Source organism: Theropithecus gelada, chromosome 4, assembly GCF_003255815.1.
Source record: "Theropithecus gelada isolate Dixy chromosome 4, Tgel_1.0, whole genome shotgun sequence".
Classification (NCBI taxonomy): domain Eukaryota; kingdom Metazoa; phylum Chordata; class Mammalia; order Primates; family Cercopithecidae; genus Theropithecus; species Theropithecus gelada.
The window spans coordinates 135,603,008-135,625,564 of NC_037671.1; the positions used below are offsets into that span (position 1 = coordinate 135,603,008).

The 22,557-nt window shown below is 43.1% G+C and overlaps 1 protein-coding gene and 1 non-coding gene across 3 annotated transcripts in view; one reads left to right on the forward strand and one right to left on the reverse strand.

Moving 5' to 3' along the window:
- RPF2 (ribosome production factor 2 homolog) overlaps positions 1-22,557 on the forward strand; it is a 45,933-nt gene that overhangs the window by 6,175 nt on the left and 17,201 nt on the right. The window contains exons 3-7 of one of the 2 annotated variants that reach the window (XM_025384431.1): positions 1,431-1,468; positions 4,431-4,470; positions 10,222-10,303; positions 12,877-12,953; positions 21,121-21,220. In XM_025384431.1, coding sequence (XP_025240216.1) covers positions 1,431-1,468; positions 4,431-4,470; positions 10,222-10,303; positions 12,877-12,953; positions 21,121-21,220 — 337 coding nt within the window. The remainder of the gene's footprint in view (positions 1-1,430; positions 1,469-4,430; positions 4,471-10,221; positions 10,304-12,876; positions 12,954-21,120; positions 21,221-22,557) is intronic. The other variant, XM_025384432.1, reaches the window with a different exon arrangement.
- On the reverse strand, positions 21,349-21,452 carry LOC112623917. Its single transcript, XR_003119268.1, has one exon. It is a non-coding gene; the product is annotated as a U6 spliceosomal RNA (small nuclear RNA).

Genomic DNA, 22,557 nt, shown 5'->3' on the forward strand with positions numbered 1-22,557 from the left:
CCATTCTCCCGCCTCAGCCTCCCAAGTAGCTGGGACTACAGGCGCCCGCTACCGCGCCCGGCTAGTTTTTTGTATTTTTAGTAGAGACGGGGTTTCACCATGTTAGCCAGGATAGTCTCGATCTCCTGACCTTGTGATCCACCCGCCTCGGCCTCCCAAAGTGCTGGGATTACAGGCTTGAGCCACCGCGCCCGGCCTCATTTACCCATTTCTCTAATGCAAGGTAGTACCTGATGACATCTTTGTTATTCTCTATGGTAGAGCAGTACTGGCCATACAAGTAATAAATGATTATAGGCCAGGTGTGGTGGCTGACACCTGTAATCCCAGCACTTTGGGAGGCTGAGGTGGGAGGATTGCTTAAGCCCAGTACAACAGCCTGGACAACAAAGTGAGACCCCATCTCTATAAATTAAATTTTTAAAAATAGTAAAATACAGCCTGGACAACATGGTGAAACCCCATCTCCACTCAAAATACAAAAATTAGCTGGGCATGGTGCATGTGTCTGTACTTGGGAGGCTGAGATGGGAGGATCACCTGAGCCCAGGAGTTTGAGGCTGCAGTCAGCTTTAATCGCACCATTACACTCCAGCCTGGGCAACAGAGTGAGACCCTGTCTCAAAATACATAAATAAAATAAAATGAATGATTATTAGTGGATGGGTAGAAGTAGGGAAAAAAATGAAGAACATTGAATAATAGGCATTTTTTAAAGAGCTGTGTTTAACCCCTGGCTAGTATTCTAGTTGTCATCATTGTGACTGTTTCTGAGTTTTCTTATCTCCACACAACATCAACCTTTCCTGATAGAATTTATTTTTTCTGTTTTTATCTACTACTTTTTTTTTTTTCCGAGACAGATTCTCACACTATCACCAGAGCTGGAGTGCAGTGGTGCGATCAAGGCTTACCACAGCCTCAAATTCCTAGGCTCAGGTGATCCTCCAACCTCAGCCTCCCAAGTAGCTGAGACTGCGGGCATGCACCACCATGTCTGGCTAATTTTTGCAGTTTTTTGTAGAGACAGGGTTTTGCCAGGTTGCCCAGGCTGGTCTCGAACTCCTGGGCTCGAGTGATCTGCCTTGTCCTCCCAAAGTGTTGGGATTACAGGCATGAGCCACTGTACCTGGCATTGTTTCCCCAGAGAGAGACTGGACTAAGTCGAGTTTGAAGAAATGAAGGAAATGGTTTAAGTTTGATAGACTATTGAAAGGGCATAGAAACTTTTAAATAGGAAAGTCTAGTCCAAGAATATTAAGTTTATGTTTCAAGTTACTGTAAGTGATGAAAAGGGAGCCAGGAAGAAGGCCTCAGGACAAGATTGAGGCCCCAGAGCAATCTTGGAGAGTGACTGTTATGATGTTTTATTTTTATTTCTGCTTTTCAGAATGGGTTTTGTTTTGAAAGCTATAAATTTTGTTTTACAGTATGCACTGAAAAAACCGTATGGTGTACTGTATAAAAAGTAAGTCATGATTTCTTTTACTGTATTTTAAATGATTTTGTTTCGTTATAAAAGTAACCACTTTATGGAAGATTTGGAAAACAAAAAAATTTTTTAAAGATACTAAAATTCCTTACAGTTTTTAATATTATAATTTCTTTCTTTTGTTCTGTTTTTTCATTTGTATTGAATGTCCTTGCATAGTTGTGACCATAGCATATGTATTTTATTTTGAAATACTTATAGATTTACAGAAAAGTGCAAAAATAATGCGGAATTCCCATATACCCTTCACCTGGCTTCCCCTAATGTTACATCTTGCATAACCATAATGCAGTGATCAAAACTAACAGATTAACACTGATTCACTAATGTTAATCAAATGACAGACATATTTGATTAGCATCAATTTTTCTTTTTTCCTTTTTTTGAGACGGAGTCCTGTTGTCGCCCAACTGGAGTGCAGTGGCAGGATCTCTGCTCACTACAACTTCCACTCTTCTGCCTTGGCCTCCCATGTAGCTGGCATTATAGGCACATGCCACCATGCCTGGCTAATTTTTTTGTGGTTTTTTTGTTTTGTTTTGTTTTGTTTTGTTTTGTTTGAGACGGAGTCTAGCTCTGTCGCCGGGCTGGAGTACAGTGGCACGATCTCAGCTTACTGCCACCTCCGATTCCCTGGTTCAAGTGATTCTCCTCCCGCAGCTTCCCGAATTGGGATTACAGGCACATGCCTTCACGCCCAGCTCATTTTTGTATTTTTAGTCAAGACGGGGTTTCACCATGTTGGTCAGGCTGGTCTCAAACTTCTGACCTTAGGTGATCTCTGCACGTTGGCCTCCCGAAGTGCTGGGATTACAGGCGTGAGCCGCCACCACACCCGGCCCAGTTTTTTTTCTTTCTTTTCTTTTTTTTTTTTTTTTCAAGACGGAGTTTCACTCTTGTTGACCAGGTTGGAGTGCAGTGGCGCGATCTGGTCTCACCGCAACTTCCGCCTCCTGGGTTCAAGCAATTCTCTTGCCTCAGCCTCCCAAGTAGCTGGGATTATGGGCATGCGCCACCATGCCCAGCTAATTTTGTATTTTTAGTAGAGACGGAATTCTCCATGTTGGTCAGGCTGGTCTCGAACTCCCAACCTCAGGTGATCCACCCATCTCAGCTTCCCAAAGTGCTGGGATTACAGGCGTGAGCCACTGCGCCCGGCTCTAGTTGTTCTTTTAATACTCTTTCTCTTGTAGCATCCCATGTTGCATTTAGTTTTCATGCCTCCTTAGTCTTCTCCAATTTGTGACAGTTCCTTAGTCTTTCCTTGTCTTTGATGACCTTGACATTTTTGACAAGTACTTGTCAGTTATTTTGTAAATTATCCCTCAATTTGGGTTTAAATTTTCTCATGAATTGATTGAGGTTATGCATGTTTGTCAACAACACTACAAAAATGTTACACTTTCCTCATATATTCTTCGGATTCTAATCCAGTGTTCTTAATTTTGTTGCTTCAATTGTTCTGTTTGGCAATTGGGAACCCCCCGTTTTTTTGTTTGTTTGTTTGTTTGTTTTAATTTGAGACAGAGTCTCTGTCACCCAGGATGGCGTGCAGTGGTGCGATCTCAGCTCACCACAACCTTCGGCTCCTGGGTTCAAACGATTATCCTGCCTCAGCCTCCTGAGTAACTGGGATTACAGGTGCCCGCCATCCCGCCGAGCTAATTTTTGTATTTTTAGTAGAGGCAGGGTTTCACCATGTTGGCCAGTCTGGTCTTGAACTTCTGACCTCAGGTGATGCACCAGCCTCAGCCTCCCAAAGTGCTGAGATTACAGATGTGAGCCACCACTCCCAGCTGGGAACTCTTGGGACAGAGTCTCGCTCTTTCGCCCAGGCTGGAGTGCAGTGGTGCAATCTTGGCTCACTGCAAGCTCCGCCTCCTGGGTTCACACCATTCTCCTGCCTCAACCTCCCAAGTAGCTGGGACTACACAGGTGCCCACCACGCCCGGCTGATTTTTTTGTTTTTTTGTTTTTTAGTAGAGATGGGGTTTCAGTGTGTTAGCCAGGATGGTCGCAATCTCCTGACCACGTGATCTGCCCACCTCGGCCTCCCAAAGCTGGGAACTCTTTTAGTTTGGTTCCTATGACCTTTCAACATGCCTCCTGTTTTTGAGCACTTCCTTACTTTCTAACATCACAAAATTCTCTGGATTCATCTTGTCATTTTCCTTACCACAGCCCTGGAATAAGCTACAGTCATCCCTCATTATCTGTGGGCGGTGGTTCCAGAAACCTCCTCTTAGATACTAAAATCTGGGTATGCTCGTCTCTTACATAAAATGGCCTGGTATTTGCGTATAACCCATGCACATCCTCCTGTATACTTTTTTTAAAAAATGCTTCCCATAAAAGCAAGTCACATATACTTTAAATCGTCTCTCGATTACTTATAATATCTAGTATAATGTAAATACTATGTAAATTGTTATAATGCTGTATTTTCTGGTTTATCCTGCTTTTTATTGTTCTTTTTTCTTTTTATTTCTTGATTAACTTTTTTTTTAGAGACGGGGTCTCACTGTCACCCAGGCTGGAGTGCAGTGGCATGATCATAGCTCACTGTGTGAGCCACTGTGCCCGGCCCCCCGCTTTTTTTTAAAAACACACTTTCTTTTTCTATTGAATACTAGCAGTCTGTGTTTGGTCAGATCAATCCATGGATGCAGAAGGATGCATAATCCCTATGTACAGAAGACTATTTATTTTCCACAAGCCTGTAAACTCCATGAAAGCAAGCATCTTGTTTGATGTAGTAGTATAGTATCACTAGCTCCTAGAATGGTGGCCTGGCATATAGTAGGCACTGAATAAATATTTGAATGAATGAATATCCTTTCCATTTTTTTATCATCTGAATATAAAATTACCTTAATATATTAATTGTATATACTTATTGAGGTTATTAAAATTGTGGTCACTTTTTTGATATTCTTAGGAAAAATATTACAAGACCGTTTGAGGATCAGACATCACTGGTAAGTACAATAATCTTTATGATTTAAGAAAACATATAAGTAGTAATTATTCAGATTAATTCATTTGTTCTCCAAATTTGTGATTTTTTTTTTAAATTAGAGGTCATCCTATGTGAGGGAATTTTGATGTAAAATGGAGAGGAAATATTTTTAAAAATATCTATAGATCTTTCTTTTCACTCTGGCTGGGAAATGTGTTATTCATTGCCTGCAAATATATTGATAAAATTTTTAAAACTTGGCCGGGCGTGGTGGCTCATGCCTGTAATCCCAGAATTTTGGGAGGCCAAGGCGGGTGGATCACCTGAGATTAGGAGTTCAAGACGAGCCTGACCAATGGAGAAACCCCATCTCTACTAAAAATACAAAAAAAATTAGCCGAGCGTGGTAGCAGATGCCTGTAATCCCAGCTACTCAGGAGGCTAAGGCAGGATAATCACTTGAAGCCAGGAGGCAGAGGTTTAAGTGAGCCAAGGTTGCGCCATTGCACTCTAGCCTGGGCAACAAGAGTGAAACTCCAGCGCAAAAAAAAAAAAAAATTTAAAACTTGAGTTGCATTTAAAGGACATAATGAATTTTCAAAAGGAAGTTTATTATAGATCTATTTTTATAAAGCAAGTTTGAGTTCTAAAAATATGATTCTTCCTTTTGATGCTTTTACTTTTTTTTTTTTTTTTTTTTAAAGACTGGGTCTTGCTATGTTGCCCAGGCTGGTCTCAAACTCCTGAGCTCAAGCAATCCTCCTGCCTCAGTCTCCCAAGTAGATGGGACTACAGGTGTGCACCACCACTACAGGTGTGCACCACCACAACCAGCTTGGATACTTTTTTTTTTTTTTTTTTTTTTTTGAGACGGAGTCTCGCTCTGTAGCCTGGGCTGAAGTGCAGTGGCCGGATCTCAGCTCACTGCAAGCTCCGCCTCCCGGGTTTACGCCATTCTCCTGCCTCAGCCTCCCGAGTAGCTGGGACTACAGGCGCCCGCCACCTCGCCCGGCTAGTTTTTTGTATTTTTTTTAGTAGAGATGGGGTTTCACGGTGTTCGCCAGGATGGTCTCGATCTCCTGACCTCGTGATCCGCCCATCTCGGCCTCCCAAAGTGCTGGGATTACAGGCTTGAGCCACCGCGCCCGGCCTTGGATACTTTTAAAACAAGAAACACTACCTGAATTATTGGTAACAGATGTCAGTTGTTCTCCTAGAGTTAATCAGATTCTTGTTTGAGTATATAGTCAACCAAAACTAAATGAAAAAACTAGTAAATGAAATCAAAGATTGTTTATAGTAAATGAGGAATGATGAATGGACTTTCAGTATGTGATATTAATTTCTTCCTTAAGAAAATTAGTTTCTTCCTTAAGAGTTGGGCCAGACACAGTAGCTCACACCTGTAATCCCAGCACTTTGGGAGATCAAGGCAGGAGGATTGCTTGAGCTCAGGAGTTCGAGACCAGCCTGGAAAACATAGCGAGACCCCGTCTCTATTTAAAAAAATTAAAAGAACTTAATATGATTATGTTTTCTTGATAGGAACCTGTTGTTTATTTTGAAATAGGGTCTGGCTCTGTTGCCTAGGCTGGAGTGCGTTGGAATGATCTCTGCTTGCTGCAGTCTCCACCTCCCAGACTCAAGCCATTCTCCCACCTCAGAAGCGGGCACTACAGGTGCACGACACGATGCCTGGCTAATTTTTGTAGAGATAGGGCTTTGTCATATTGCCCAATCTAGTCTTAAACTCCTGAGCTCAAATGATCTGCCCGCCTTGGCCTCCTAAAGTGCTGGGATTATGGGTATGAGCTATCGCACCCAACCAGGAACCCATTATTTGTTGTTGTTTTTTCCTTAAGCTCATTTGACTTTTGTAATTTTTTTTCTTTTAATTAGCGAATTTAAAAGAAAGAAATTAATGATTAATTAGATTAAAATCAAATAATCTTATTGTAACTAACTGCAGTGAAAATTAAGATAGTATCGATAATGGTTGTGAATGCAGTGAAAATTAAGATAGTATCGATAGTGGTTGTGTTGGAAATAGTGGTCAATTTTCTCCTCCTGACCCTCTCCACACATTTTTTTCACTACGATCTTGGAGAAATGAGTTTTGCTGCTTTGGAACAGGGGTTGGCAAAAATACACTGCTTGCAGACCAAATCCCTCTTTGTGTGAGGCTCATGAGCTAAGAATGGTTTTTACATTTTTAAAGAGTTGGTTAGGCTGGGCGTGGTGGCTCACGCCTGTAATTCCAGCGCTTTGGGAGGCCAAGGCCTGTGGATCACCTAAGGTTAGGAGTTCGAGACCAGCCTGACCAACATGGATAAACCCCATCTCTATTAAAAATACAAAATTAGCCAGGCATGGTGGCGCATGCCTGTAATCCCAGCTACTTGGGAGGTGAGGCAGGAGAAGCACTTGAACCCGGGAGGCGGAGGTTGCAGTGAGCCGAGATCGTGCCATTGCACTCTAGCCTGGGCAACAAGAGTGAAACTCCGTCTCAATTAAAAAAAAAAAAAAAGAGTTGGTTAGGTTGGGCACCGTGGTTCATACCTCTAATTCCATTGTTTTGGTAGGATGAAGTGGGAGGATTGTGTGAGGCCAGGATTTCTAGACCAGCCTAAGCAGCATATTGAGATTCCATCTCTTAAAAAAGTAAAAAATTGGCAGGAAATGGTGGTGGGAGCCCAAGTACTAACTGTCTGGGAGACTGAGGCAGGAGGATCTGCTGAGTGCAGGAGTTTGAGGTTATAGTGAGCCATGACTGCACCATAGCACTTTTAGCCTGGGCAGCAGAGTGAGACCCTGTCTCACACAAAAAAGAAGAGTTGGTTAAAGACAAAACAAAAGGATGAGCCTAAAATACTTATTATGTGGCTTTTTGCAGGTAATTTGACTACCTCTGTTCTAGAATTTTAAGAAATAAAAAGTAGACTTTGTGGAGAATGGGATGAGATTATATATACGTATATACACGTATACACACACACACACATTCACACACACGTGTGTGGGTATATATATAAAACACTCAAGTATATATGAAGGGTGTTTTGTGGAAAGCTTTGGGATGTTAGTCATACCATGAGAATGTTTAAGAATGTTTAAGATCCAGCCTGGGTGACAGAGCGAGACTCCGTCTCAAAAAAAAAAAAAAAATGTTTAAGAAATTTTAAGAAAGTAATTCCATTGATTTAGACATACAAAATAAATATATATATTTTAATTGAGACAGGGTCTCGCTCTATCACCCAGGCTTGAGTGCTATGGCACCATCTCGGCTCACTGCACCCTCCACCTCCTGGGTTAAAGTGATCCTCCCACCTCAGTCTCCTAAGTAGCTGGGACCACAGGTGCATACCACCACACCCGGACATTTTTTTCTATTTTTACTAGAGACAGGATTTTGCCATGTTGCCTGGGCTGGTCTCCAACTTCTAAGCTCGTGCGATCCACCCACCTCAGCCTCCCAAAGTGCTGGGGTGACTGACAAGAGCCACCACACCTGGCCATAAAAAATATTTTCTGGACACCTACTTTGTTCAGGACATTGTACAACACTGTACAAGGTGCGTTCACGTGACATCGCATGTGGCCTTTGCAAGTTTTTGCAGGAGGTGGTATTATCCCTGCTGATAAAGTTAATTCTCAGAAAAGATTATTTGTCCAGATACTTAGTGGCAGAGCCTGAATTCTTGGACTTTCTGACTCTGCATCCCCCATACTGGTTGTGGACAGGCCAGCTGGGTAGTTGTTTGCCCTTTATGCTTCTGTTTAGAGACTAGAATGAATGATAACCAAACTAGGGGCTCATACCTCAGAGAGTCTTGTAAGGAGTAAAGAAAAATTGAGGGTTATGACTCTTTCATCTGTTTTCTTTTTTTTTTTTTTTTTTTTTTTTTTGAGACGGAGTTTTTGCTCTTGTTGCCCAGGTCGGAGTGCAATGGCGTGATCTCGGCTCACCGCAACCTCCGCCTCCTGGGTTCAAGTGATTCTCCTGCCTCAGCCTCCCGAGTAGCTGGGATTACAGGCATGCACCACCACGCTTGGCTAATTTTGTATTTTTAGTAGAGACAGGGTTTCACCATGTTGGTCAGGCTGGTCTCGAACTCTGACCTTAGGTGATCCACCCACCTCGGCCTCCCAAAGTGCTGGGACTACAGATGTGAGCCACTGCGCCCGGCCTTTTTTTTTTTTTTCTTAATAAGAGGCTTTCCAATTGATTTTTGGACTAAAACATGTTGATTCTAATTTTTGTGCTAAGAGTGGTGATCTCAGTAAACTGAATCAAAGCATGTGGGATGTGGAGACTATAGGCATAGCGTAAAAAGAGCTGTCTAGGATTAGAACCCCACACTTAGATTTTTTACTACTCTGAAATCTGTAATGGAAGTCTATACTTCTGAGAACCAAATGGATAAGATCTCTCTCTTTCTTTTTTCCAAGATATTGTCACTGTGTCACCCAGGCTGGAGTGCAGTGGTGTCATCACAGCTCACTACATGTAGCCTTAATCTCCTGGGCTCGAGTGATCCTTCCTCCCACCTCAGCCTCCCAAGTAGGTGGGACTATAGGTGCTCACCACCATACCCAGCTAATTTTTTGTATTTTTCATAAAGACAGGGTTTCACGATGTTACTCAGACTGGTTTCAAACTCCAGATCTCAAGCCATCCACCTACCTCAGCCTTCCAAAGTATTGGGATTATAGGCGTGACCCACTGCACCCAGCCAGATAATTTTTTTTTTTTTTTTTAAAGACAGTCTCACTCTTGTCACCTAAACTGGAGTGCAGTGCTCTTGTCGCCCAGGCTGGAGTGCAAAGGCGTGATCTCGGCTCACTGCAACCTCTGCCTCCCAAGTTCAATGAATTCTCCTGCCTAAGCCTCCTGAGTAGCTGGGATTACAGGCATGCACCACCACGCCTGGCTAATTTTTTTTATTTTTAGTAGAGACACGGTTTCACCATGTTGGCCAGGCTGGTCTCAAACTCCTGACATCAGATGACCTCAGGTGATCCATCTGCCTTAGCCTCCCAAAGTGCTGGGATTACAGGCATGAGCCACCTTACTGGGCCTCATGTGTTTTAAATGTATGCAATGATAGTAGTGATATCCTGTGAGTTAAAGGGATTTGTTCAGCAAATGAAACACTTGGTGTGCTATTCCAAAATGACAGCATAACAAAATAAATGATTTCATTTTATTTATTAACTGAATAGTTTTCATGTATTCTTAGTCTTGAAATGTACATCTTTTCCCTAAGTACCCCAAATCAGAAAACTTGAAGTAAAAAGCTAGAAATACTTTTCCCCTGTATTTTCCTTTCTGGTTCATTAAGTCTTCATTAACTTCCACTGGGGGAAAAAAAAAAAACTGGTATAGTTTTTTGTTTTGTTTTGTTTTATTTTTTTGAGACAGTCTTACTCTGTCCCCCAGGTTGGAGGACGGTGTTGCATTCTCAGCTCACTGCAACCTCTGCCTTCTGGGTTCAAGCGATTCTCGTGCCTCAGCCACTAAGGTACCTGGGATTACAGGCGTGTGCCGTCACACCTGGCTGTCTTTTGTATTTTTAGTAGAGACAGGGTCTTATCTTGTTGTCCAGGCTGGTCTCAAACTTCTGATCTCAAGCAATCCACTCGCCTCGGCCTCCCAAGTGCTGGGATTACAGGTGTGAGCCACCGTGCCTGGCCTGAGTTTAAAGGTAAGATTCTTAAAGTTCTTAAATTTATGCATTGACTAAATGGGATTTATTTGGTTTTATAGGAATTCTTTTCAAAGAAGTCAGATTGTTCTTTATTCATGTTTGGCTCCCATAATAAGAAGCGGCCAAATAATCTAGTAATAGGTAAGTATAATTTACTTTTTAATGTTTTCACTGTTAGAGTCAACTTGTTAGCAGCACCAAATTCATATGTGTCTGGAGCAACTTGGTTCTTGCCTCTTCAGAGGAAATAATTCATCCAAGGGGCATAGGCAGAGTAAGAGACTGAGGGAATTATTTGAACAGGAGTGAAAGTTTATTAAAAAGTTTTAGAGCAGGGGCCTGGCATGGTGGTTCATGCCTGTAATCCCAGCACTTTGGGAGGCTGAGGTGGGTGGATCATTTGAGGCCAGGAGTTCGAGACCAGCCTGGCCAACGTGGTGAAACCCTGTCTCTACTAAAAATACAAAAATTAGCCAGGCATGGTAGTGCATGCCTGTAGTCCCAACTACTGGGGAGGCTGAGGCATGAGAATTGCTTGAACCCAGGAGGTGAAGGTAGCAGTGAGCCAAGATGGCGTCACTGTACTCTAGCCTGGGCGACAGAGTGAGACCCTGTCTCAAGGGGAAAAAAAAAAGTTATAGAGCAGAAACAAAAGGAAGTAAAAGGAAATAAAGTACCCTTGGAGCGCCAAGCAGGCAACTTGAAATATTCAAGTGTGCTGTTTGACCTTTGGCTTGGGGGCTTTATACGTTGGTATGCTTCAGGGGTTTGGTGTCTCTTCTCCCTTGGTTTTTCTTTTCTTCTTTTTTTTGTTCTCTGAGACGGAGTCTTGGTCTGCTCCATCGAACAGACTGGAGTGCAATGGCTCAATCTCAGCTCACTGCAACCTCCACCTCCCGAGTTCAAGCAATTCTCCTGCCTCAGCCTCCTGAGTAGTTGGGACTATAGGTGCCCACCACCATGCCCAGCTAATTTTTGTATTTTTCGTAGAGACGGGGGGTCTCACCATGTTGACCAGGCTGCTCTTGAACTCCTGACCTCAAGTGATCTGCCCACCTTGGCTTCCTGAAGTGCTGGGATTACAGGCATGAGCCAGCATGCCTCGCCTCCTACCTTGATTTTTCCTTGGGATGAGCTGTCTGCCTGTGCAGTGGCCTGCCAGCACTTGGGAGGGGCCACATGCACAGTGTGTTTATTGGAGTTATACATATGCTCATTTGAAGCATAGAGCAAGGTCATATACCAGTTAAAGTCTGCCATTTTGCCTCCTAGTGTGCGTGCTTGAGCCCACCCACCCAACTCCTGAGATCTTATTGGGAAGCTGCTGATTACTAGCCTCAGGTGTTATCTATTTCTTGGGAGCATGCCTCTCCTTGGCACTGGCTGCAACCAATTATTATTTTAGAGAGACAGTTAAACAGCCACCTGACCATCACCTGATGGTTGCCTGACATTCCTGGTTGGGGTGGGGTGAGTGGGCAGCCTCTCCTGTCCTGTGCATGTCTGCCTATCTACTGTAACAAGCTCTGTGACTCAGATTAACTGATGGTATTGAGGGATCAGGAGTAATCAATAAGCTGTAAACTAGTTTGGTGGGGTTTTTTGGTTTTGTTTTCACCTTGTGACATTGAATAAAAAATTTTTAGATCATGCCAGGCACGATGGCTCACGCCTGTAAATCCAGCCCTTTGGGAGGCTGAGGTGGGTGGATCACTTGAGGTCAGGAATTTGAGACCAGCCTGGCTAATATGGTGAAACCCTGTCTCCACTAAAAATGCAAAAAAATAGCCAGGCATGGTAGCACACACCTGTAATCCTAGTTACACGGGAGGCTGAGGGAGGAGAATTGTTTGAACCAGGGAGGCGGAGGTGGCAGTGAGCTGAGATCATGCTATTGCATTCTAGCCTGGGTGACACAGCAAGACTTCATCTCAAAAAAAAAAATTTATGTCAGTCTGCAAGTAAAGAATGGGGCATATAAATAAATATGACCCTACCAATACAGTGAAGTGCCACAAGTAAGAAAGAATATGAAAAGATTCACTGGTAATTCATGTTTCTTAGAATGCCATTGCCTTCTGTCTCTGTTGGAATCAAATTCTGATTTAAACAGGAACCGTGGTCTCTTCGGGCTCTCAGCATCCCTGCCTACTGGGTTGTAGATGCAACATGATTACTTTATACTTGCATTGAGTGTCTCTGAGCTCCCACATAGCATGGATCCATTGGAATTGGGGGGAAAAAATTATCCTAAGCTGTAGATTTTTTTTTAAGTATGAAATATATATATATATATGTGTGTGTGTGTGTGTGTGTACTAAATCAATATTAGAGTTAGTGTATCGACCCATGTAAATTAACCTTGCTCTAATATCTATTGAGTAAGTAGATTTGAAAATGAACCTTTGCCTCAGTGTATTGAGATTGAGTCTAGCATGCTCACTGGCTTAGGCAAGCCCTTTACCTTCTGTGGGCCATCATTTATTCTTGTATAAAATAAAGGAGTTGGGCTAGGTAATGTCTAAGATCCTTTCAATGACTAATATCATAACAATAAGTAGAGTTGAAAATGTAAGAAAGTGGGATATGTTTGCGGGATTATAGGGAGAAAGAAAAGAGGCAGATATTAGGACATTTTGAATACACAGCTCATGTGGGTATATGTAAGGTGGCTCTGGGAAAAATACATACTTAAAAATACATTTTCCTTCCAGGTCGTATGTATGACCACCATGTGCTGGATATGATTGAATTAGGTATTGAGAATTTCGTCTCTCTAAAAGACATTAAGGTAAGATACTCATCATAGAAATGAAAAGTATTTTGTAATGCTTCTCTTGGCCAATAGTGACATCTTGTGGTGAAGAGTAGATCAAGAACTTTGTGTTTTTATTTTGACATGCTCTAGGATAAAAATGCAATTTTATTTTACCTTTCTTTTAAAAAGAGGAATATATTTGTAGTGCATAGCAACATATGTGGACCTTGTGGCTGTTAGACTTCAGACTGTGGTTACTAATTCTTATCTAGGCCATAGTTTAATTTTTTTTTGCTTTTTTTCATAGTTTGAATTTATTTTTTATTTTTTTTGTTTTATTTTATTTTTTTGAAACAGGGTCTCACTCTGTCACCCAGGCTGGAGACCAGTGGCATGAACATGGCTTACTCAGTCTCGACTTCCCGGGCTCAAGCAAGCCCCCACAGGGGCGTGCCAGCACGCCCAGCTAATTGTTTTGTATTTTTTTTTGTAGAGACAGGGTTTTGTCATGTTGCCCAAGCTGGTCTCAAATCCCTGAGCTCAAGGGCTCCCCCTGCCATGGTGTGAGCCAAAGCACCTGTAGGCCTATAGTTTAAATGCTGTCCTCTTTTTCTCAATTATCACAGCATCTATTTTATGGAACCTTAGAAAAACCTGTAGAATTTTCAAATTGAGTCCTCTTGTAAACCCAGGAAGCTCTGGCTGATTCTATAGTATTTTGGTTACTAACCACCAAATGGCAGCTCAGTTCACCCTTGGGGAGTTGTATCTTTTGTGTCGTCTTCGTTTTAATGATACTATGAAATAGAGTGTTCTTACTCGGCTCTTAGGTACAAATTGGGCTACTGTTCCCTCAGAACTCTGCTTCAGGCTTAATCTATCTTAGCAAATACATTATTTCACCTAGACCTCATAGCAATCTGGGTAAGGCCTAAGTAATTTTCTTTTTTGTATAGATTTGGAGATTGTGGCCCATAGGGGTTTCATTGGTGAACTAGAATCACACATATGGCCAATATAACCAAGATTAGGACTCTAGGGCTTTGGGAGAAGTGATATTATTGTTGGTAATAGAAAGTTATGTAACTACTCACAGTTTATGGGTTTTTGAGGCTCATGGTCTAGTCGGAAGAATTGTAGCAAAAATATATAATTACTCTTTTCCCTGCCTAACTTTAAGAGAGGACATGCTTTCCAGGTTTGGGTAGAATTCCTGTACTAAGCAACTTTATCCCATGAGTTTGGAAAAAAAGGTTCTTACCAGATCCCCATTTAGTCAGTCACCCCAGTTTCCTCAGGTACAGGTGGAACAGTGGTCCGAAATTGGAGTTAGAGGCAGAACACTTGGATTTGAGGCCTGTCTTGGCTATTTAGATGACATTTGTGACCTGACAAGTTAATGGCTCCCTTAACCTTCAATTGCAATCACATGTAAAATAAGTATAACAACATCAAATGAGATAATATATGTGAAAGTGCTTATCAGTAAAGATAATATTTTGGGAAGTATTTTGTAAAGTATATAAACTGTGATGCTTGATTATGGTGGAAGCCCTCATATTATTTTCTTTCTGTTTTTTTTCTTTGGAGACAGGGTCTCGCTCTGTCACCTAGGCTGGGGTGCAGTAGTGCGATCTCAGTTCACTGCACCCTTGACCTCCTGGGCTTAAGCAATCCTCCTACCTCAGCCTCCCAGGTAGCTGGGACTATAGGTGTGTGCCACTTCACCTGGCTAATTTTTTTTTTTTGTAAAGACAAGCTCTCACAGTGTTGCCCAGACTGGTCCCAAACTCCTGGACTCAGGAGATCCTCCTGCCTCAGCCTCCCGAAGTGCTGGGGTGCCCAGCTGTCATATTATTATAGTGTCTCTTTGGGAGCATGCACAAATCTCTGGAGATGACCAGCGTAACCCCATTTCATCTTTACCACTGCCACTAGCTTATCACCAGCTTAGTGGGAGGGAGCACTGGCTGATGAGCACATGCCAGCCCCTCTAGTCTTTCCATTTCACTTCCAAAGCAATGAAATACTTCATTCACTGTGCAGCTTCTAAACTGGACCACAGTCCAGGCTCTCATGCCTGTAAGCCCATCACTTTGGGAGGCCCTGGCAGGAGGATTACTTGAGGCCAGGAATTTGAGACAAGCCTGGGCAACATAGCGAGACCTTGTCTCGTATATGTATAAAGTAAACTGGCTAGGCGCAGTGGCTCACACCTGTAATCCCGGTAGTTTGGGAGGCTGAGGCAGGCAGATCACTTGAGCTCAGGAGTTCGAGACCAGCCTGGCCAACATGGCGAAGCCCCATCTCTACTAAAAATAAAAAAATTAGCCAGGCATGGTGGTGCATGCCTGTAATCCCAGCTACTTGGGAGGCTGAAGCATGAGAATCTCTTGAACCCGGGAGGTGGAGGTTGCAGTGAGCCGAGATCATGCCACTGCACTCCAGCCTGGGCGACGGAGCAAGACTTTGTCTAAAAAAAAGAAAATAAAAAAGTAAACTGGACCACAAAACCATTATTACCAGGTTTCATTTCTTTTTTTGTTTTCTAGAGGCAAGGTCTCACTCTGTTGCCCAGGTTGGAGTACAGTGGTGGGATCACCGCTCACGGCAGCCTTGAATTCTGGGCTCAGGCTATTATCCTGCCTCAGTCTCCTGAGTAGCTAGGACTGTAGGTGTGTGCCACCCAGCCCCGCCAAAATTTTTTTTTTTTTTTTTTGTTAAGAAATAGGGTCTCACCATGTTGCCCTGGCTGGTCTCAAACTCCTGAGTTCAAGCGATCCTTCTGCCTTGGCCTCCCCAACCACTGGGATTACAGACATGAACCACTGCACCCAGCCCAGGTCTCATTCTAAACAAGAACCGTTTAAATTGAACACTACATTTTCACTCATGGAGTATATATATAACTATAAATTTTATTAATTGAGAATGTGCTTACATTGGCAATTCTTACGTGTACTCAGACTTATTAGGCAGTCCTTTTTTTTTTTGAGATGGAGTTTTGCTCTTGTGGCCTAGGCTGGAGTGCAGAGTGGCATGATCTTGGCTCACTACAACCTCTGCCTCCCTGGTTCAAGCAATTCTCCTGCCTCAGCCTCCCAAGTTGCTGGGATTACAGGCGCCCACCACCACGCCTGGCTAATTTTTGTATTTTTAGTAGAGACGGAGTTTTACCATGTTGGCCAGGCTAGTCTTGAACTCCTGATCTCAGGTGATCCACCTGCCTTAGCCTCCCAGAGTGCTGGGATTACAGGCGTAAGCCACCGTACCCGGCCCTAGTCTTTCACTTTTTACCTCATTTTTTTTTTTTTTTTTTTTAAATTTTCTAACACCGGTGTCACCAATACCCCATTATTTGGTTACAGGTTTATATTTTTAATTTGTTTTGGTACACTTTCCCTTATCTTCCCTTTACTTCTCCTTTGTTTTTAAGATGTTTTGGTAGGTATTTCTTACCTCACCTGCCTACTTTTGTTGCCAACCCTCTTTCCTCCATTAACTTGTCCGTCCCCTCCACCATCCCCACCAGACAGAGTCTTGCTCTGTCACCCAGGCTAGAGTGCAGTGGCACAATCTCATCTCACTGCAACATCCGCCTCCCTGGTTCAAGCAATTCTCCTGCCTCAGCCTCCCAAGTAGTTGGGATTACAGGTGCCTGCCACCATGCCCGGCTAATTTTTTTGTATTTTTAGTAGATACAATGAGAATATTTAACTCTTTAAACAAGCTCAATGAGAATATTTAATATTAGACTCTACCAGGAAATTGAGTATTCTAGGAGCCTGTTTTCTCAAGATGGCCATACGTCGAAGGATGATTATATTGAATGAAATAAGACTAGCCTGGACAACATAGTGAGACAAATTAGCCTTGCATGGTGGCACGTGCCTGCAGTCCCATCTACTTGAGAGGCTGAGGTGAGAGGATCGCTTGAGCCCAGGAGTTTAAGGTTGCTGTGAGCTATGATCGCGCCACTGCACTCTAGCCTGAGTAACAGAGTGAGGCATCACGTCTCCCTCACCGACAGAGTTTCACTCTTGTTGGCCAGGCTGGAGTGCAGCAGCCCAATTTCGGCTCACTGCAACCTCTGCCTTCCGGGTTAAGGAGATTCTCCTGCCTCAGCCTCCTGAGTAGCGGGATTACAGGTGTGTGCCACCACACCCAGCTGATTTTTGAATTTTTAGTAGAGACGGAGTTTCACCGTGTTAGTCAGGCTAGTCTTGAACTCCTGACCTCAGGTGATCCACCCACTTTTGGCCTCCCAAAGTGCTGGAATTATAGATGTGAGCCACCGCGCCCAGCCAGCTCATCTGTTGTAGACTCCTACCTAGTTCAGGGTCTTCATGATGTGCATGTGACTAGCATTTTTTTTTTTTTTTTTTTTTTGAAATGGAGTCTCACACTGTCGCCCAGGCTGGAGTGCAATGGCGTGATCTTGGCTCACTGCAACCTCCACCTCCTGGATTCACGTGATTCTCCTGCCTCAGCCTCCCAAGTAGCTGGGATTACAGGCGCACACTACCATCCCCAGCTAATTTTTTGTATTTTTAGTAGAGACGGAGTTTCACTATGTTGGCCAGACTGGTCTCGAACTCCTGACCTTCTGATCCACCTGCCTTGGCCTCTCAGAGTGCTAGGATTAGAGGCATGAACCACCGTGCCCGGCCGTGACTAGTGTTTTTAAAAAATGAAATAGAGTAAAAAATATCAGTGCTGTATGTATTAAGTATTGGGTTTTTTTTGGTTTTTTTTTTGGTTTTTTTTTTTTGGAGACAGGGTCTTGCTTTGTTGTCCAGACTGGAGTGCAGTGGTGCTGTCTCAGCTCACTGCAACCTCCACCCCAAGGTTCATGTGATTCTCTTGCCTCAGCCTCCCAAGTAGCTGGGATTACAGGCATGCGCCACCACGCCCGGCTAATTTTTGTAGCTTTAATAGAGATGGGGTTTCACCATGTTGGCCAGGTTGGTCTCAAACTTCTCACCTCAAGTGATCTACCCACCTCAGCCTTCCAAAGTGCTGGGATTACAGGTGTGAGCCACCGTGCCCAGTCAATTACTGTTTCACATAACTGATTTGTATTTGTATGATGTGTATACTGGGTGACAACTTCAATTTTTTTTTTTTTTTTTTTTTTACTGTGCATTGTGGTCAGGATGGTTTGGAAGCCAAAAGTAGTTGTTGATGATGCTGTGCTTTTTGTTCCCTTCTGTATACCTAAATAGACTCTATAGACCTAGGGTCAGACTGGCATGGCTGGAGCATGGAAGACCGGTTAGATCTGGAATGTCCTTTCAGCTTCTCTATCAGACAGACAGATGTTAGGCACATCTCCATCTCCTAAGTATAGACCGTTAAGGTTCCGGGTTTGGAAGTAGAGAATGTCAACAAGAGTGGTCATGGTGAGCAGCAAAGCAACAGGTGACCTCTGGTCCTAGGGCAGAGGGTGTTTGGTTTTTGTACTGTTTTTGTTTTGTTTTGTTGCTGGATTTTGGATAGCCCTTGATTTTTGGTCAGAACAGAGAATTTATAGGAAGCTCAGACCAAGTCATTCACCTTCCTCCATAAATTACTCACTCAGTTAAAGAATTGTTACTCTTTCATTTTTTTCCTCTTTGGTGGCTTCTAAATCCTCTTTTTAATCACATCACATTCTATTTGGTATAAAAAATCTATAACTGGTGAAAATACTTTTTATAGTAAGAGTTTCAACACTGCTGATGAGAATTGGCCTATACTTTCTATAGCTTATATAAAATTACATTGCTTCTCATGTGAATGTCTAGTTGGTAGTTTAACTTAGCCTTCATTTTATTTTTTTTTATTTATGTTTTTGAGGGTCTCACTCTGTCCCAGGCTGGAGTGTAGTGGCGTGAGCACGGCTCACGGCAGCCTGGACTTCCCCGGGCTCAGGTGATCCTTCCACCCCAGCCTCCCAAGTAGCTGGGACCATAGATGTGCACCACCACGCCTGGCTAATTGTTTTGTGTTTTGTTTGTTGTTGTTTTTTTTTTGAGACAGAGTCTCTGTCGCCAAGGCTGGAGTGCTGTGGCGCTATCTCAGCTCACGGCAACCTCCACCTCCCATGTTCAAGTGATTTTCCTGTCTCAGCCTTTCAAGTAGCTGGGACTATAGGCACACACCCCTGCACCTGGCTAATTTTTATATTTTTTAGTAGAGACAGGGTTCCACCATGTTTGCCAGGCTGGTCTCAAACTCCTAACCTCAAGTGATGCGCCTGCCTCGGCCTCCTAAAGTGCTGGGATTATAACGGTCAGTCACCATGCCCAGCCTGTTTTGTATTTTTTTGTAGAGACCGCGTTTCCCAGGCTGGTCTCAAACTCCTGGGCTCAAGCGATCTGCCCATCTTGGCCTCCTAAAGTGCTGGGATTACAAGTGTAAGCCACCACACCTAGCCTATAGCCTTCATTTTTTTTTTTTTAATTGAGACAGCATCTTGCTCTATCACCCAAGCTAGAGTGCAGTGGCATGATCTTGGCTCACTACAAGCTCTGTTTCCTGGATTCAAGCGATTCTCCTGCCTCAGCTTCTGGAGTAGTTAGGACTATGGGCGTGTGCCACCACGCCCAGCCAACTTTTGCTATTTTTAGTAGAGACAGGGTTTCACCATGTTGGCCAGGCTGGTCTCGAACTCCTGACCTCAAGTGGTCAGCCTGTCTCTGCCTCTGGAAGTGTTAGGATTACAGGCGTGAACCACTGTGCCCAGTCCATAGCCTTCATTTTAAAATACTTTTTATAAGATATAGTAGGAAAGGTACAGTGGTACAAATAAATTATAATTAAATTTATTTACTCATTGAGACAAGGTCTCGCTCAGTCACCCAGGCTGGAGTACAGTGGCACGATCATGGCTTACTGCAGCTTCCACCTTCTGGGCTCAAGCGATCCTCCAACCTCATGTTCCGAGTGTCTGAGACCATGGGCACTCACCAACATGCCCAGCTAATTTTTAAAAGTTGTTTTTGGCCGGGTGTGGTGGCTCATGCCTGTAATCCCACCACTTTGGGAGGCCAAGACCAGCGGATCACTTGAGGTCGGGAGTTCGAGACCAGCCTGACCAACATGGAGAAACCCTGTCTCTACTAAAAATACAAAATTAGCCAGGCGTGGTGGTACATGCCTGTAATCCCAGCTACTTGGGAGGCAGAGGTTGCAGTGAGCCAAGATAGCACCATTGCGCTCCAGCCTGGGTAGCAAGAGTGAAACTCCATTTCAAAATAAAGGTTTTTGTAGAGATGAGGTCTCACTGTGTTGCCCAGGCTGCTCTTGAACTCACTCCTGGCCTCAGGCTGTCTTCCTGCTTTGGCCTCCCAAAGTGCTGGGTTTATAGGCATGAGCCATCACACCTGGCCTTAAATTTATTTTGATTCAGGGATGCTGGCCATCAGAAGGCTATTTTGGTTGGTTGGTTGTATTGTGTTGTGTTGTGTTTTGCTTTTGCAAGTGTAACTTTTAATTTTATTCTTTGCATAGACTAATGTTTAAAAAGCCCTTTACATCATTCTTTTGCCATCTTTTATTTGCTAATGTAAATGAATGGGACAAAGAATGGTTTTTTTAGTATAGAAGTCTAGAAGCTTAAAAATGTCATCTTAGCCAGGCCTGCACCTTTAGCCCAGATACTTGGAGGATGTCTTGAGCCCAAGAGTTTGAGTCCAGACTAGGCAACACAGCGAGAGCCTATCTCTTTAAAAAAAAAATCCCACCTCTGTTTTTACCTCTAATATCAGTATTCACAGACATAGTTTTAGAACAGTTAAAATGTGAAAACAAATTAGTGTAAAGTACCGACTACTTTAAAATCAGTATAGGCCAGTCACCGTGGTTCTCACCTATAATCCCAGCACTTTGGGAGGCCGAGGCGGGTGGATCATTTGAGGTCAGGAGTTTGAGACCAGCGTAACTAGCATGATGAAACCCAGTCTGTATGAAAAATACAAAAAAATTAACTGGGCATGGTGGCATGCACCTGTAGTCCCAGCTACTTGGGAGACTGAGGCAGGAGAATCGCTTGAACCCGGGAGGTGGAGGTTGCAGTGAGCTGAGACTGCGCCACTGCACTCCAGCCTGGATGACAGAGTGAGACTCCATGTCAAAAATAATAATAATAATAAAAAATCAGTATGTAAATAGTTTAGACTTTGGTAATTATATAATTGCATTTTTTTTTTTTTTAAAGAACAGTAAATGTCCTGAGGGAACAAAACCCATGCTAATATTTGCTGGTGATGATTTTGATGTAACAGAAGATTATAGAAGACTAAAAAGTCTTCTTATTGGTAAGTATTTTAGCATTTATTATCTTCAGAGTAGCTCAGGAAGGCAGTCTCAGACTGTCACTGGTGGCAGTTTGCCACTTTAGGTTTGTAACTTCTTTTTTCTCTTATTTTAAAAATAATATATACTGAAAATAATGGAGTGCTTCACAAATTTGCAGGCCATCCTTGCACAGGGGCCGTACTAATCTCTGTGTGCTCCCAGTTTTGGTATATGTGCTGCCGAAGTGAGCACAGCTTCTTTTTCCTCCTTTTTTTGGACCTTTTTCTTTTTTTTCCCCCTTACCAGCAGCAAGAATGTACCTAAGTGTCTCGGGAGAGTTAAAGCAGCTGTTGTACTGTGCAGATGATTATTTCCCAATGTGTTAGTAACTTAGGTATTACTTACATAGTGTTTTATAAAATTCCTGCACCCATCTCCTGTCATTCCTAGCATCATTTAAAATTAAATTTAGAAAGTTGAGGGATTAAAATTTCAAGATTGTATGTATCACTGACTTCCAACTCAAAAACCTTAATTAGTTTTTCTGAGTTGAATATACAAGGCCTTTCACAATATATAACCAATGTAACTTGGCCTTCTTGATCTCCTATTTCTTTTTTCCATTAAAAAGGGTTTATTGCCAATATATTATTCACATTTCTGTTGTCTATTCTGGTATTACTCTTACTTATCCAGTTTCTACTAATTCATTTCAGTGTCAGATCGTCAAGTTTCTTTTCTTCTCCAGGAAGCCCTCAGTGACCTTCCCGGCTCCTTTTTTTTTTTAAGATGGAGTCTTGCTCTGTTGCCCAGGCTGGAGAGCAATGATGTGATCTTGGCTCACTGCAACCTCCACCTCCCGGGTTCAAGCAATTCTCCTGCCTCAGCCTCCCAGGTAGCTGGGATTACAGGCTCCTGCCACCATGCCTGGCTAATTTTATTTTATTTTTTTTAATTTTTAGTAGAGATGGGGTTTTGCCATGTTGGCCAGGCTGGTCTTGAATTACTAACTCCAGGTAATCCACCCTCCTTGGCCTCCCAAAGTGCTGGGATTACAGGTATGAGCCACTGCGACAGGCGCTGGCTCATTTTTACTTTATTACCATCATCATCCTAAGTGCCAGGCATGTAGTAGGCACTTCATATACACTGCTTCATTCTAACAAGAACCTCGTGAGGTTGTTCTACAGATAACCCACACCTAGTGAACTATGCTAGTTCTTAATGATTTGTGTAATGAATGTAAGGACTACATCCTTCTCTGTTTTTTTCTCCTTTATGAGACAAGTCGTGCTCTGATGCCCAGGCTGGAGTGCAGTAGCTTAATCATGGCTCACTGCAGCCTCAACCTCCCGGA